Source organism: Coturnix japonica, chromosome 37 (genome assembly GCF_054131305.1).
Source record: "Coturnix japonica strain WE chromosome 37, WE-NBRP24, whole genome shotgun sequence".
NCBI classification, from domain to species: domain Eukaryota; kingdom Metazoa; phylum Chordata; class Aves; order Galliformes; family Phasianidae; genus Coturnix; species Coturnix japonica.
In genome coordinates, this window is record NC_140699.1 from 1,228,182 (window position 1) to 1,242,348 (window position 14,167).

A 14,167-nucleotide genomic window follows, 5' to 3' on the forward strand; every position below is an offset into this window, starting at 1 on the left:
ACCTTTGCTTCTGAAATCCTCTGCATCCTCTGGCAGCATGTCAGAACTCAAGAGTAAGCTGGTGATTAGATTTTTAACAGATAGGAGTTTAAGTCCTTATTGAGCTGTGTGGAAGATGTAACATGGCTGTATGCAGTGATATGACACATAACCAGAATCAAGAGCATGGGGATCATTTTGTAACCTCTAATTCCTGAGGGAATCTCGAACACATCCTTCCAGCAAGCACAAGTCATGGCTGCTGTAAATACTAGGGTCTGCTTTGTACAAAGATTCAAGTAGTGCATAAAAGCATTCTGCAAATATATGTATTTTGTTACATTAATCAGTGTGGAAGGTCGTTGTGTGTGTGCATGTTCCATGTGTTAACAAGGTGAGGCAGAAGCCCCAAAGAAAATAGAAAATCAAGTCTATGAATTATCATTTTGAAATTAGACAGTGTCAGCCTTGAAAGTTCTTCTTGTAAATGTAAATAATGGCACTTGGTTATTGTTATCCCTAATGATTTATTCATCAAGTAGAAAAATACCTGTATTGACAGTGCAAGATAAATCCATGCTTCTTCACAAACCGGTGACCTAACAGGAAAAATAATTTAGTTAATGCCAGGATAGCCTTTGACATTGCTTCCTCAAAACCCCACTTGCATGTGTGCAGAAAGAGCAGTGCAAAGCATTTCCAATCGTATTACAAGGGTTTGCAGTGCAGAGTGGTGTGGAAAGGTGATCCAGAACGGGGAGCTGGTAAAACGGGCCGGGATTCTAATGCAATGCTTCAGCATTTTTTTTTTCTGTAGACTTGCTCCCCACTTTGAAAGACATTTCATACTAGTAGAATGTCAGTGATTTTATTCATTCTACCAAGAATATGATCACCCTTGCTGAGATCAATGTTCCACTGACTAACAGTTTCATCTTTGCTTTGTTTTTGTGTCACTGCTATAAGCAGAACATCTGGCCTTATGGGACAAGGAAGGCATCTGGCTTCTGAGAAGAGGCAGCAGAACAACTCAGATTCTGCTGCTCTGAAAGTAATGCCTCCTGTTTAGTTCCATGGCATCTGCAACAGTTCCTCGCTGCCTTCCATCCCCCCTTCTTGGCTTTCTGTGCCCAGCGCTGAGCACAGGCCGTGCCCGCAGCCTGCCCTGGGCTGCTGTGTGCCCAGGCTCCTACCCAGCACTGAGACCTGGATTGGGCCCTCACCCTGTGGGGCAGAGCCATTCCCACTGGGTAGAGCAAGAGGGGACACGGGAGTCCCCAGGCAGACCCTCAAGTACCCACATGGAGAGGCACAGACTGTTTTTGCTTTTTTAAGAATTGCTCAGGTTTTTATTGTTATTACTTTGTGTTGTCCTTTTAAATCGGTTGTGGCCCAGTGTTGAAACAGAAGTCCTAGTGGAGCAACTGCGGTGGAACTTCATGTTGCCCTTGAGCCCTTCTTCCCGTCCAAAGCCAAGTCCTCTGCTTCTCCAAAGGAACAGCCGCCTCTGTAGCTTCTGTGCCAGCGCCTGGAGGCCGCAGGGAGCTCGGGGCCGTCCGCTGGACTCCTCGTGCTGTGGTGGTGCAGCAGCTGAGAGGACACCAGTCCCAGTCCTGCCCTCTTGTCAGGGCTCAGCTGGAGGCTGCAGGAAGCTGAAAGCCATCTGTTGGACTCCTTGTCTTGTCCCGGCGCAGCAGCTTCTGGGACAGCAGTGCCAGTCCTTCCCGTCTCCTCAGAGTTAGGGGAAGAAGAGGTGAGAGGTCTTGGGGAAGGCTGAGGATGGAGGGCGGGGAAGAAAGGGCGGCAGGGAGCAGCAGCTGGCGCAGGGGCTCTCTGGCGGATGGTGCCATTTCAACGCCAAGATGGAAATGGAGAGCCCCTGGTGCGCCGCCGATGGAGGTAGCAGCGTCGCCAGGCAGACACGATGTTGGAGTGTCTGCCCTGCCTCGATGGAGGTGGATCCACCTCCATGGGTTCCTCCTGCAGAGGGATGTCCACCTCCATGGGCTCGACGCTGCTGTCTGGTGGATCGACATCCATCGGCTCAGGTTTGCTGCTGCTCCCCTGAAGCCGCCGCTTCTTTGGTGGAGGAGGATCCATCCTCCTCCACGAGGGACAACACGGAAGGTGGGAAATGACTTTGAGTTGCTCCTCGGGCCACAAGTGTGTCACCAAGTCGCGAGTCGACTAAGGACTGATGTTCTGTTGTCAGGGTCCCTGTATTTATAGCGGTTGTCAGGGAGGTGGTTTGTGACATCAGAAAGCTGTGGCAGTGTGACCGTTAGAATGTCCCATGGTGACCAAAACATGGCTGTGTTGGGCGTGGGGAGGCAATGGCCTGAGAGCAGCCATAGTTTTCAATGGGGATGGAGGTTGCATATAATCTGAAAGATGAATAGAAATAAAACCAGCTCACAGTAATAAACAGACAAGCCAACAAACTTTGAAGCAGTGCATGCTATTGAGATCCTTCAGTCATTTGCATGAGTTCTGGGTACAGTGGAGCGCATTTGAAACATTTATACACCAGTGCACACAGCAGGTGTAAGTAGGTAGAGCAGCTGGAAGTCTTGGCACTGTCCCATAGCTGCAGTGTCATTGGCATTAGCAAAATGTGTTGGGAAGAGCCCTGTGCCTGTTGTGTCATGATGGACGGTTACTGGAACTTCATCAGCGATAGGCAGGGCAGTTGTGGGAGAGGAAGTGAAGTGTTGCCACCCTTCTGGGATGATGACACTGATGATGTATTCTTTAAGGACCTGAGAGGTACCTGTGCATCAGGTGCTCTTGTCCTTATGATTACTTCAACTTGCCAGATGTTAAGGGTGAATATCACACAGCTGGTATAAAACAGGTCCAGGAGGGTCCTAAAAATGGCTTGATGGTAATTTCTTGGTACAGGTTCTAGGGGAACCAATGGGGAACGGTGTTTGTAGGTTTGTTGTTTTTAAACATTGAAGTTGAAGTTTCAAATCCTTGGTGGCTGGTGGGAATTTGTCACAAAACTTCAACCCAGGATACCAATACCACCAATATCTGCCTCTGATTTCCTGGGCCAACGTAATAAAATAGGAGGCCTTACTTTTGGAGCTGTTCTCATAGCTTGCATTGAATAGGATGAGCTTGGAGTGTGACCTTTGCTTCTGAAATCCTCTGCATCCTCTGGTAGCATGTCAGAACTCAAGAGTAAGCTGGTGATTAGATTTTTAACAGATAGGAGTTTAAGTCCTTATTGAGCTGTGTGGAAGATGTAACATGGCTGTAAGCTGTGATATGACATGTAACCAGAATCAAGAGTATGGGGATCATTTTGTATCCTCTAATTCCTGAGGGAATCCCTAACACATCCTTCCAGCAAGCACAAGTCATGGCTGCTGTAAATACTAGGGTCTGCTTTGTACAAAGATTCAAGTAGTGCATAAAAGCATTCTGCAAATATATGTATTTTGTTACGTTACCTTGGCTATTTCATCATCCTGAGCAAAGTAAGTGTTTTGGCATAGATATTTGTTGACTCCAGTAATTAAACAGCTGTGGTATGAGGAGTGAATTCAAGAAATCCAAGCCCTGTCAGTGCAGCCACCTTTGACCAAGGTGCCTTGGTTCTGTTGTCTCCCCTGAATAGAACAGAATGGTTCAGTTGGCAGGGACCTACTTAAAAAGCTTCTTGGCCTCTTTAGGGATGAAACAAATTTGTGAGGGCATTGGAGTGTCTCTTGAATACTGACATGCCCAGGGCGTCAGCATCTCTGTAGGAGGCTTGTTCTAATGTTTGGCCACCCTTGTCATAATGGAATCTTTCCTTGTATCAGCTTTGTGTACTGAAAACTGTGCATTGTAGGATATAGTTCAAGAAGTTATTAGGGATAGTCTGGACTACAGTAGCTGAGAATAGAAAAATACAACATCAAATGTGTAGCTTCAGTACTACTTATGATTTATGGGAGAATGTTCTCTGCAGCAGAGGCCTTTGCAAGCTGTCCTGGAGGCTGGGTGGCAAGGCCTGCCTTTCCTTGTCTTGACGTTCCCATGTCCTTCTGCATGTAATGCTCATCCACTATATGCTGAGGAAGGAAAACAATGTTTTAGAGAGTTATCTTTTCTATGAAAATCTGTTTTCGTGTTAGATATGGTTGGAAAATCAGCTCACTCTAATTCAGAAGGAGAGAAAAACTGTGTAATACATTTTCAATGGTCATGTTTGCATAATATATGCAATGCATAATCTTTCTTTCAGTTTTTTTCCTTAGGTCTTTGAGGTAAGCTTTTCTTCATGCTTTGGTGACTTCCATTGCTAAAAATGAGACAACACTTCTGGTAAAGGTTAAGAAAACCTTCAGAGCCTTATTAAGGCTTGTACCTTGACTGATCTGTAGAGCATCTTAAACGTCAAAGTAGTAAGAACATCTTCAAAAGATTGATGAGTAATTAAAATCCACGCCTTTTCAGAGCTGCAAATGCGTTGCTATACCAAAGGCTTTACATGCTACAAGCATGTCTACAATTGCCATACAATTGTGTGGTTGAATGCATGAAATCATGTCATGCAGCACATGTATGGGTTGAGAATGCAGAAATCAAGATGTACCAGGCTTTTGGAAATCATAATTGTTGTACTTCACGTGATTTAAAGGTATCTGGAGCTGTAGGCAGCGTGAATGCCGTATTTAAAGTGCTGTGCTTTCACTGACATTGTCAGAGTTTGGTACAAATCCTTAGTTGTGTGTACCCTTATGGCACTGGTACTATCTGGAATTTTAGATACTTCTGGATATTTTATTTCTAGCACCATTGCATATGACATAGAGTCATTTGGTAGTTTCCTAAATGGAAAGAAGTTAAAATCTACTATTGTATTGAGCCATATTGAAAATACTACGGAAAAAATAAGTGTGCTCATGGCCAAGAGAATTAGAGTAAGATGAGCAATATATACCCTTCAGCTCTTAACAAACTGTTTGATAGGCAAATTGTTGCATGCTGAGTCTAAGCGGTTCTGTGAGCAGGAGGAAATCATCCTCCACTGTTCTACCAAATTAGCACCCTGGATGGAGGCTGTGTGAATGCAAAATAGAAATGGAGCAAATGATCTCAGTTCTTGTTAATTCCTTTATGCCTTATTGTAAATAGAACAACTAAAATCTTGAACTGTTTAAAGTAAAAGCGTTCTGAATAGAATACGTTAGGAGGAAATTAAAACAGGATGGAATTCAGAAAGATCTCTTGGAGGAAAGTTTGCACTCAGCATACGGTATGTGTTTCACAGCGCTGTGAAATCAGACTTTCATCAAGTTATCTATGTTGAAAATGTAAACCTTCAGCCTGTTACCAGTTTTAGTGGAATATGCTGAGCCTTTGCCTTACTAGGGTGAAACATAATTGTGTGTCCTCAAAGCACAAGCTGCAAGTGGTACACATTCAAAATGGAAAGATGTGTTTTAAATGAACTGTCTGTAGGTTTGGAAATTGGATTCTTCCTTTACAGTATGAGGAGGCAAAATAGCAAAGGAAATTGTCAGGCAGCAGGACTGCTCAAATTCCATTCCTCTGGGGGCTCACATCATGGTGTTCTGAATACCAAAAGTAAGAGGAAAGACTAAACAAATGGAAAAGAGCTTGGGGTTTGTGTTTATTTATTTATTTGTTTTTAAATGTAGTTTTTATGTTTATATCACAAGCAGCAGTTGTCTGTTTTGGGTACTTTTCCTCCCCAGCTGCTGAAAATGATACGGATACAGAGCCAATCTGAGCATGGACTGTGTTTTAAGCTGTTATCATTTTTACTGCTCTTCTAGACAATGTTTTTTTAATGTAGTATATTCTCTATTCCTTTCAGTTCAGAGCTGGGAAGGGAACAGCTCTGTGCGTGTAACAACACTGGGCTCTTGACGTTTGGTTGCAGTACCTCCATGTTGTTGTGTATCGCTGGCTCAAAGATGGTAAACTTCAGGCAGTATTCCACAGTCAGCTTTTGGGTACTGGGCTCTGCATTCCAGTGCGTCTCAGTGCTTTAACAAGTAACTACAGAAGACAGTTTAAATGCTCTTAAAAAATAAAACTAAAAACTGAGTAATCTTGATTGCTTGAGAAATGCATGTGCTATCCAAACACAATACCACTGCCTTGAAAAACTGATTAGCCCGATGATCCAATAGGCTACCTGTACGTACACTGACATTTAAAGGAAAATCTAATGGGTTTCATGAGGTTGCTCACCATGCTGCATTTTGTAGATCAGCGCTCCTTGTGAATGGCAGCTGTGAGCAAGCTAAGCAAGTTATTTCAATTGAGCATCCATAAAACCTCAAGAGTAGAAACACCGTTGCATGGCTGTCAGAAATGCTGAGCTTATTTTAACAATCGTTCCCCTGGGGTATGAACTTCCTAATTTATTCTGTAAGTCTTCACCTGTGGGTAGACTGCCATCCCAGTGCCTGTGGGCAGAATAATGCATGCTGACCCTGCTGTAGCACACATAGAGTTATGCTGCTTGCAGTCAAAGTGAAAGTGGCCTCTAGAAAGGGAAGAAGTCCTAAGATCCCTCTGATATTTTTACTATGTGTTTGCCTATGTAACTGCCTATGTTTTTGGATCATGTTATAAGCGTAAGTAATGCTAATAAATACAAGTTTAAAAGTGATACGTTTTATGTTGTACATGATCACCAGAGGAAAAAAAACTGACTTACGCATTTTGAGGCATTTTCTTATTTCTAAAATGGAGCAGAATGTGGATGCTAGAGAAATCTCCATCCCAAAATCTCTGCCAGGGTGTTGACTTGAGAGCTTCCTGCAGCTGCAATAATAGAGTTCAATATATTAAATCAGGAGGCATAGAAATAGGATTCCAGAGTACATTTCTGTAATAGAGATTAATGGGAAAACTGAAAGCCTGAAAGCTTAATTGTGTCCCCATGCTTGGAATGCTAGTTTGTTTGCATGAATTTGTGGAAATTCTAGTTAGCTCGGTGTAAGTCCTACAGAAATTGCTCATTTGTTTGCAAGGCCACGAGGAGCAATTATTTTTCAAAGATAGATAATCCTACTCAGAAAGATGCTTGTTAATAATTTGGCCCTGATCCTGATCGTGCTGAGTTCAGGAGGAGCTTTATTTGTCTGCTTCATTTAGAGCAGTATCAGAACCTGAGAAAACCGCTCAAGTATGTTTTAATTTGAGTTCTTTCTACCTAAAGTGTTTACAGCCTGTTTCAACAGCGTGCTCATGGAATGGTAAGGGGGAGCTTTGCCTATGGAAAAATCTGTTTCCTTTTGAACTCATGCCAGTACTGAAAACTTCCTTCATGTTCTAAAAATACAACTGAATTTTTCACTTTACCTCTTGGCCATCTTAAACGTTCTGCTGTAATTGCCCAGCCCTCCATTCAAGTCTCGATACTTATGTTGTTTCAAGGCTGTCTCGCACAGAGTTTTAGGTTTTTTTATCTTGCTGTTCCAATTGAAGAATTAAGAAGGGTTATGTGTAGGAAACCATGCTACTGTTTGTCCTTACACTGAAGTAAGTTTATTCAAGCGTTGCTACATTTGGTGGCATCTTTGAAGACTGAAAGTATGAACTAAGAGAGATTGTTAGGGCTGCCATGGAATAAAGCAAATAAGTCATAGAATCATAAAAGATGACTTGGTGTCATCTGCAAACTTACTGAGAGTGCACTCAATCCTTTCATCCAGGTCATCAATAAAGATCTTAAACAGGACAGACCACAGTACTGAACCCCTGGGGAGCACCACTAGTGCCTGGTCACCAGTTGGATTTAACTCTGTTCACCACCACTCTCTGGGCCTGGTGTTCAGCCAGTTCTTTACCCAGCAAAGAGGGTACTGATGCCAGCCATGGGCTGCCATTATCCTGAGTGGTCAGGTACCCATCTGCATCCAGTAAACGATGGAGATTCTCATTAGCCCTTCCCCAAGAATAGAGAACTCTACCATTGCGGGATTGCTCTGCATAAGACAGCTCCTGGCCTCCACATCTCCATCAGTTCTTCTGTTTGTGAACACCAGGTCTAGGAGTGCACCTCCCCTGGTAGGCACTCTTACCAGCTGTGAAGTTTGTCTTCCATAACTTCTAGAAGCCTCCTAGACTGTGGGTCTAGATTAATGTGCAGCGTTATATTTCCAGTATTTATCAGGGGAAGTTAAAGTCCTCAATGAGAACAAGGGCTGGCAATCATACAGCCTGTGCCAGCTGTTCACAGAAATGCCTTGTCTGTCTCTTCATCCCGATTAGGTTGTCTTTAACAGACCCCCACCTGGATGTTCGCCCTGTTGGTCTTCTCCTGGATCCTTACCCACTCAGATTCAATCTTATCATTGCTGTCCCTTTGAAGATAAAAATAACATTCCACTTTAAAAAATAATTAAATAATAAAAAGAGCCTATTAAGAATAACTTTGAGGTCTAGTACAGACACTTGAAATTGGGGTAGAAAGATAATTTCAGACTAAGGTAATAAGAGATTCTAAGTTTATTTAAATCTCCTGGCTGCGGGAATTGAGGACTGATGAGTCAGCTAGAATCAGAATATCAGTAATTGGGTTCTTTTTTAGGTACAGAAATCTACACTTCAGGTAACCTAACTGATTACTTTGCACTAGCTTTTTTTTTTTTTTTTCTCTTGGGAGGTGTGGGGGGAGGTTTTTTTTCCTTCTTTGATTCTTGGTCAAACAACCACTTGTGGTTTTAGTAACAAACAAGAAAACTTCATAATTCTCTGAGGAATTTTTTAGGGGAAGGACTTGATTTGCTAATGTGCTTTTTCACAGCTGCTTAATTGGCTACTGAAGAGAAGAGCCAGGAGTCTCTTTCTTTAACATAAAGAAAAAGAGATGATCCTAGAAAGCTTGGAGGTAAAAACGATTAAAACAATAACAAATAGATGAATCCACTTAGGTGAATCCAGCATGACAGACTAACCAGCAGAGCACTATGACGTTCTAATTTACAGAAATTTCTTCAATGCCAGTGTAATAATGGATTAAAAACTGGATTTACCAGGGATTTCAAAGCTTTTGAAATACCTCCCGAGAGTTTATTAAATAAAGTAATCCTCATGGGAGGGTTAAAATTCTGTTTGGGATTTGAAGGCTACTGAAGATAGAAAATAGTCAAATGTGGCAGAAGGTTAACAAAGGATTGCCCAAATGACTTTCCTAATAGCATATTAAACTGCATTCTGTAAGAGGAAGCGAACAATTAAATAAGTAGCATGGCACTGACTGCAAAATTTGTTGAGAACTGTGAGGAACTTGAGCTGAAGGAAGAGCTGGCATACTTGGGTGTTTAGAGGCTCTGAGGATTTCTCAGCAAAGTTATGAACTATTTACGTCACATTCTGAACATCTCTGTTTGTGTACATTTAACCCTTCTGTCACTTCTAGCTCCATGTGTTTAACCAAAGTGCCAGGACTTGGTGCAGTGTTTGTTATGTGGTTGCTAAATAATGCTCTTCATTTAAGCGGGGTCCCGGTGGCGTCAATTCATGGCTACATTAACCAGTTATTTTGGTGTGGCTGGTACAACATTTGAGTTACCTTCTGGGGATAAAGGTGGATTTAGGTTATGTCAAAGAACTTAGCAGGTAAAATATTGGAAGTTTTCACCCAAAAAGTGGTATAAACTCAGTCTGTATCACCTGCGGAGCTTGGAATGGATGTTGCACAGCCATGTTTCTCAGCAGGGAAGAGCATGGCCAGAAAATGTGATTCAGTTAATGCTATTAATTTCTAATCAAAATCTAACATTGTGTGTATAACGCTATTAGGTTCTAAATGAACTGCAGTCCACAGGGCATAAATGTATACACACTTTTGGGCAATTTAGTAAAAATAAATAAATTCACACAGGCGTCCAACTGGGCTCCAAAAACCACATGTGAATAATAGCCTCTGTGGATGTTAATAATCTTGTTGCTGCTTACTATCAAAAAGACCATGAAGTGAGTCATGATCAACTATTGCAAACTATGCACATTGAGTGTGCTGAGCGTACTTGTTTGACTAAAGCACAGGGATGTGTCCTGTGGCTCAAAGGCAGCTTCTTTTAAGCTACTCAAAGAAAAGCTTTGTTATTGAGTACAGCTGTCAAGTTGAGTAAAAATGTTTGTCAATATTCAGTAACTATTGGGCTTTTACTTAGGCTTCTGTGTAGTGATTGATCCAGTTCAGTAATCGTTAATTGCAACTGCATGGTTTGGGACTTTTTATGAGCACAAATATTGCCTTGTGTTCTGAGCCAGCCACCTATTCATCCTGTTACTGAGAAATGTCTTCTGCTTGGATTAAACTAGTATTTTATTGTGGAGAGTTTAAACCTTCTCTGAATGGTAGTGTCAGTCAAGGCAGTATTTCATTTTCTCTTCCTGAGGCATAAATAATGTTCAGCTAGAAAATGACCACCCTAAGAGGATAACATGCTTGGAAATGAGGATGGTGACTCTTCTGCTTAGGTTGCTGTAATTGTACCAGGGGTTATGATAGGCAAACAAACATTGCCTGTTTAAAAGAAAAAATCTGGTTTAATTTAGTTCCCATGGGAATGAGCAAATCACAGTGATCACAGCTGGTAAAGGTGTGGGCTGAAATGACTGAGGCTCCTTTTTGCTGTGCCAATACGCCTCCACAGTGGCCTGCATGAACCTCTGCTTTTGCAGTTTAGAGCTGCTCCTTTTGAGAAATTCTTGCTCTGCCATACAGTGTGGTGACTTGTGAGATGGGCTTCATTATTTTCTGAATTCTCTCTGCCAAACTCCATCGTTGGCTGCACTGCAGTAAACCCAGAATAGCATCACTGACTTAACAGCAATTAACACTTTCTGTTAAAACCAAGCTCCGTGAAGTTGGGAGTTTGTTACAAAAATAACTCACCAGCCAACCTTTGTCATATTCTGAGTTGAGAGTTGTGGTGCTGATCTCTTAAGTGTGTAAATAAGTGACCATATGGTCAGAACTCTGTTACGTAAAAACAAACTCCTTAAGAAACAATTCCTCTTCAGACATTGTTTGCTGCAGTTGCCTTTTGGCATTGCATTTAATATGTGTTTTCTGTCACAAATACAGACGGTAATAATCTCTCCGCGGTTGCCTGGTGAATGTTACATAGACAGACATATGGAAGTTTTACACAAGTTGCAGAGGCCGTAAAAGTTGGCCAGCAATGGAGCTGCATGCCTGCTAATGAGGTATTTGGTTCTGGCTGGCGTACAACACACTTCTTATGCTTTGGAATGACATAATAAATTATTTAGCCATTTGTCTTTAATGATTAAGCAAAGATAGAATCCAGTGTATTGAAAATAAGACTGTGCTTGGATTACTTGGAATCTAGTACCTTCTAATAGACTAATAGTTTTGCTAAAATACTTCTGGTAGCCCTCATGCCAACTCCAAAGGTTATTCCAAAGTTCCTTTTGGAAAATACACAAGTGTTGAGGTCCAACTTGCATGGCCATTTAGAATTTTTATGAATTGCAACAGCAAGAAAGCCAGGAGTCTATGAACATGTGCTCCAGATGGCTGTCTTATGGGGCACTGGAAACAGGCAGTGGGTTTTGTCTGATGCAGAGTTAGGTGCTGTGGAGCATCTGAGAACCTTGAGCTCCAGCAGCAGGGTAAGTGTCTGGTGGTGTTCCATCTCAGTGGCCTTAGATGAGTGAAAGTAAAGTAAACTAAACCAAGCCGTTCTGTGAACCTTGAGCCATCCATCCGCGCACCTCTCAAATGAGGCTGCATCTAACAGATGTCTGCTGCATACTTGAAGAATGAGGCATAACGGAGTTTGCAGTCATCTTTTAGAACGTGTGTAGAGGAGAGAAAAAATGTGTTCAGAAGCAAACCAGAAATGAGAAACACTGTAAATACAAAGTAAAAGTAGAGAATAAAAGTGTATTCTAAAGAGGGGCTGTTGTTTTTGAATGACTTTGACTGGTCTGACATTGTATCTGAACAGTGCAGGATAGTTGCTCTGTGCGGGTAGTTACAAGTTGTTATATCATGTCTGTTGGCCGTTACTTGTATATGAAACATTCAGACAAAACAGCTTTCAAAGCCAGAAAGAAATTATGTTCCTGGTTTAGTGCATACTGTGTCTGTTCAGGCGTATCAAAGCCTGTTGCCATTGGCTGTCCCAGTCCAGAGGGGCAGCAGAGCTTCCCTTTGCCTTGCTGCCCTTCCTCCAATAAGAGCTGATGTAGCATTAGCTGTAATGTACTCATTTAATTCTTTAATGACTTGTAATCAACAACTGAAAACATGCTTTCCTCGAGCCTTGGTTGGAGAGACCTTTATTTTTAGCCATTGAGTTGTAATGAGATGGGGAATTTTATTTTTAAAGTAAGTTCCATATTTGTAAGCAAAGCTATGAGGTGCACGTTCTAAACAGCAATTACTTGTTCAGAAAAATCTGTACTGACTGCTACCTCTGAACTCATTTGTTGTTGTCATTTCCTCACGAGAGCGTTCTTTAGCATCTGTCTGTAAATTATGCTCATTACACAAGCATTTGCATGCCTGGAACCTAAATAAATGGTCAGTGTGTTTTCAGAGAGTGGGTCCGGGGGTTCTACACTGAAATGCTGCGTTTCCCATGAGTGAGAGAAGCACTTGGCAGCAGCCAGTTGGCCATGGGTTAAATCAGGTGAAGAAGATATTTAGTATTCTGCTGAACTCTGAGCCTTCTTGGAACTACATTTGCAAGAGGCTTTGAGGCTTACTAATGTCCCTACAACTCATTCCTGTGGGCCTCTCTTTCAAGGCTCAGCTATAATAAAGCTCTTGAGTGCTGAGAACAAGATTTGCAATGTCTTTAAACATAGATATTATGCTGAGTTACGGCTATTCCCTCTATTTTGCTTATTTGCCCATTTAATAACCTATGCCTTATTAAGTGTTTAAATCAGTTCTCTACATTTTACCGAAGTGTTAAGGTAGTAATTGATAGGATGAATAGTAATCAAACTACTGGAACTGAAAATCAACAATAACTCCTCATGGTTTTAGTGTATATTTTCATGCGATTTAAAAAATGATGATGCAAACAAGAAGGTATAATTAAAATCAAAGAGACTTCTGATCTTTTGATTGTAGAGACACGTGTTTATTATTACAAGATTCATTTATCTGATAAACTGGGGTAACTTCATTGCTAATGGATCCTTTTTTTGCAGTACTGCAAAGCAATTCATACTGTATTTATAAATAATGGAATAAGGACAGTCTCAAAGCATGCTACAGCAGTGACCTTAGCAACAATGAATGAAGGCAGTGAATCCATTAAAAAGTTGTTCGCCATTGAGATTTATAGAATAGTTTGTGATTCCACAGCACTGTTTGCTTCTCAGGAACAGGCTGATGGCTGTGACAGTCACTCTTTCAATAAATAAACATTTACAAAACATGGAAAGACAATTCTGAAGATGACTGTGGAGCATTGCGGTACGCAGAGCATTTGTAAGGTACATGTAACACATGAGCGATGGCTTTCATCTGGGGTCTGATACCAAGGATTTTTGCTTTGTAAATTAAAATTTGAGGGAAAGAGGTGATTGGAGCACAGATGTTATTCCAGCAAACACCAGCTGCCGGTGTTCTTCCTCTGGTTGATGATGGAAGCAACTTGCTTGTGAGGCTTGAGTGGTAAGCAATAGCACTGGACAGCATTGTGCACCTTCAAGTGTGAAATTTTATCATGAGTCTTTGTGATAAATCATCCCTATTACAGACCAGGGCTGTTAGATGGCACTGCTTTCAGGATTCATCTGATGGAGGCTTAGATCGAGGTTCTTTGGTTATCAGAGTTGTAGTTAAGTATCACTACTGTGTTTGTGCTCCATACAGATGTTAGTTAACCTCTAAGTGCTGATCTTCCACTGCATCTAGCAGTAGTTTGGGTACAGGTATACCTGCATTGAGTGCATAGCTGCTTGGGACTGCTCTGGGCTGGTGGTGAGGCCACAAAGTCCCTCTGCTAATAAGAGACCCTGCTTCAGAAGGGTCAGTGAGGCGACAGTGCCACAATCTTCACATCCTTTCAATGAGTACAGCAAATATTTGTAGTCGCTGAAGCAATATGTAATCAGTCTTGTTTCCAGAGAAGATTTATCTTATAAAAACCCTCAGCAACATAATTCTTTTCACGACATAAATATCCAGAAGAAAACGTCTTTACAAATAAAG

General features: G+C 41.7%; 2 protein-coding genes across 4 annotated transcripts in view; one reads left to right on the forward strand and one right to left on the reverse strand.

Annotated features, from left to right (window-relative positions):
* LOC146754857 (receptor-type tyrosine-protein phosphatase T-like) overlaps positions 1-14,167 on the forward strand; it is a 433,855-nt gene that overhangs the window by 83,698 nt on the left and 335,990 nt on the right. The gene's annotated exons all lie outside the window — the stretch shown is intronic.
* On the reverse strand, positions 1,311-2,406 carry LOC146754858 (uncharacterized). The gene is given in 3 exon segments (XM_085526662.1): positions 1,311-1,779; positions 1,782-2,147; positions 2,150-2,406. Coding segments are annotated over 3 exon segments (816 nt in total). The 5' UTR covers positions 2,237-2,406; the 3' UTR covers positions 1,311-1,416.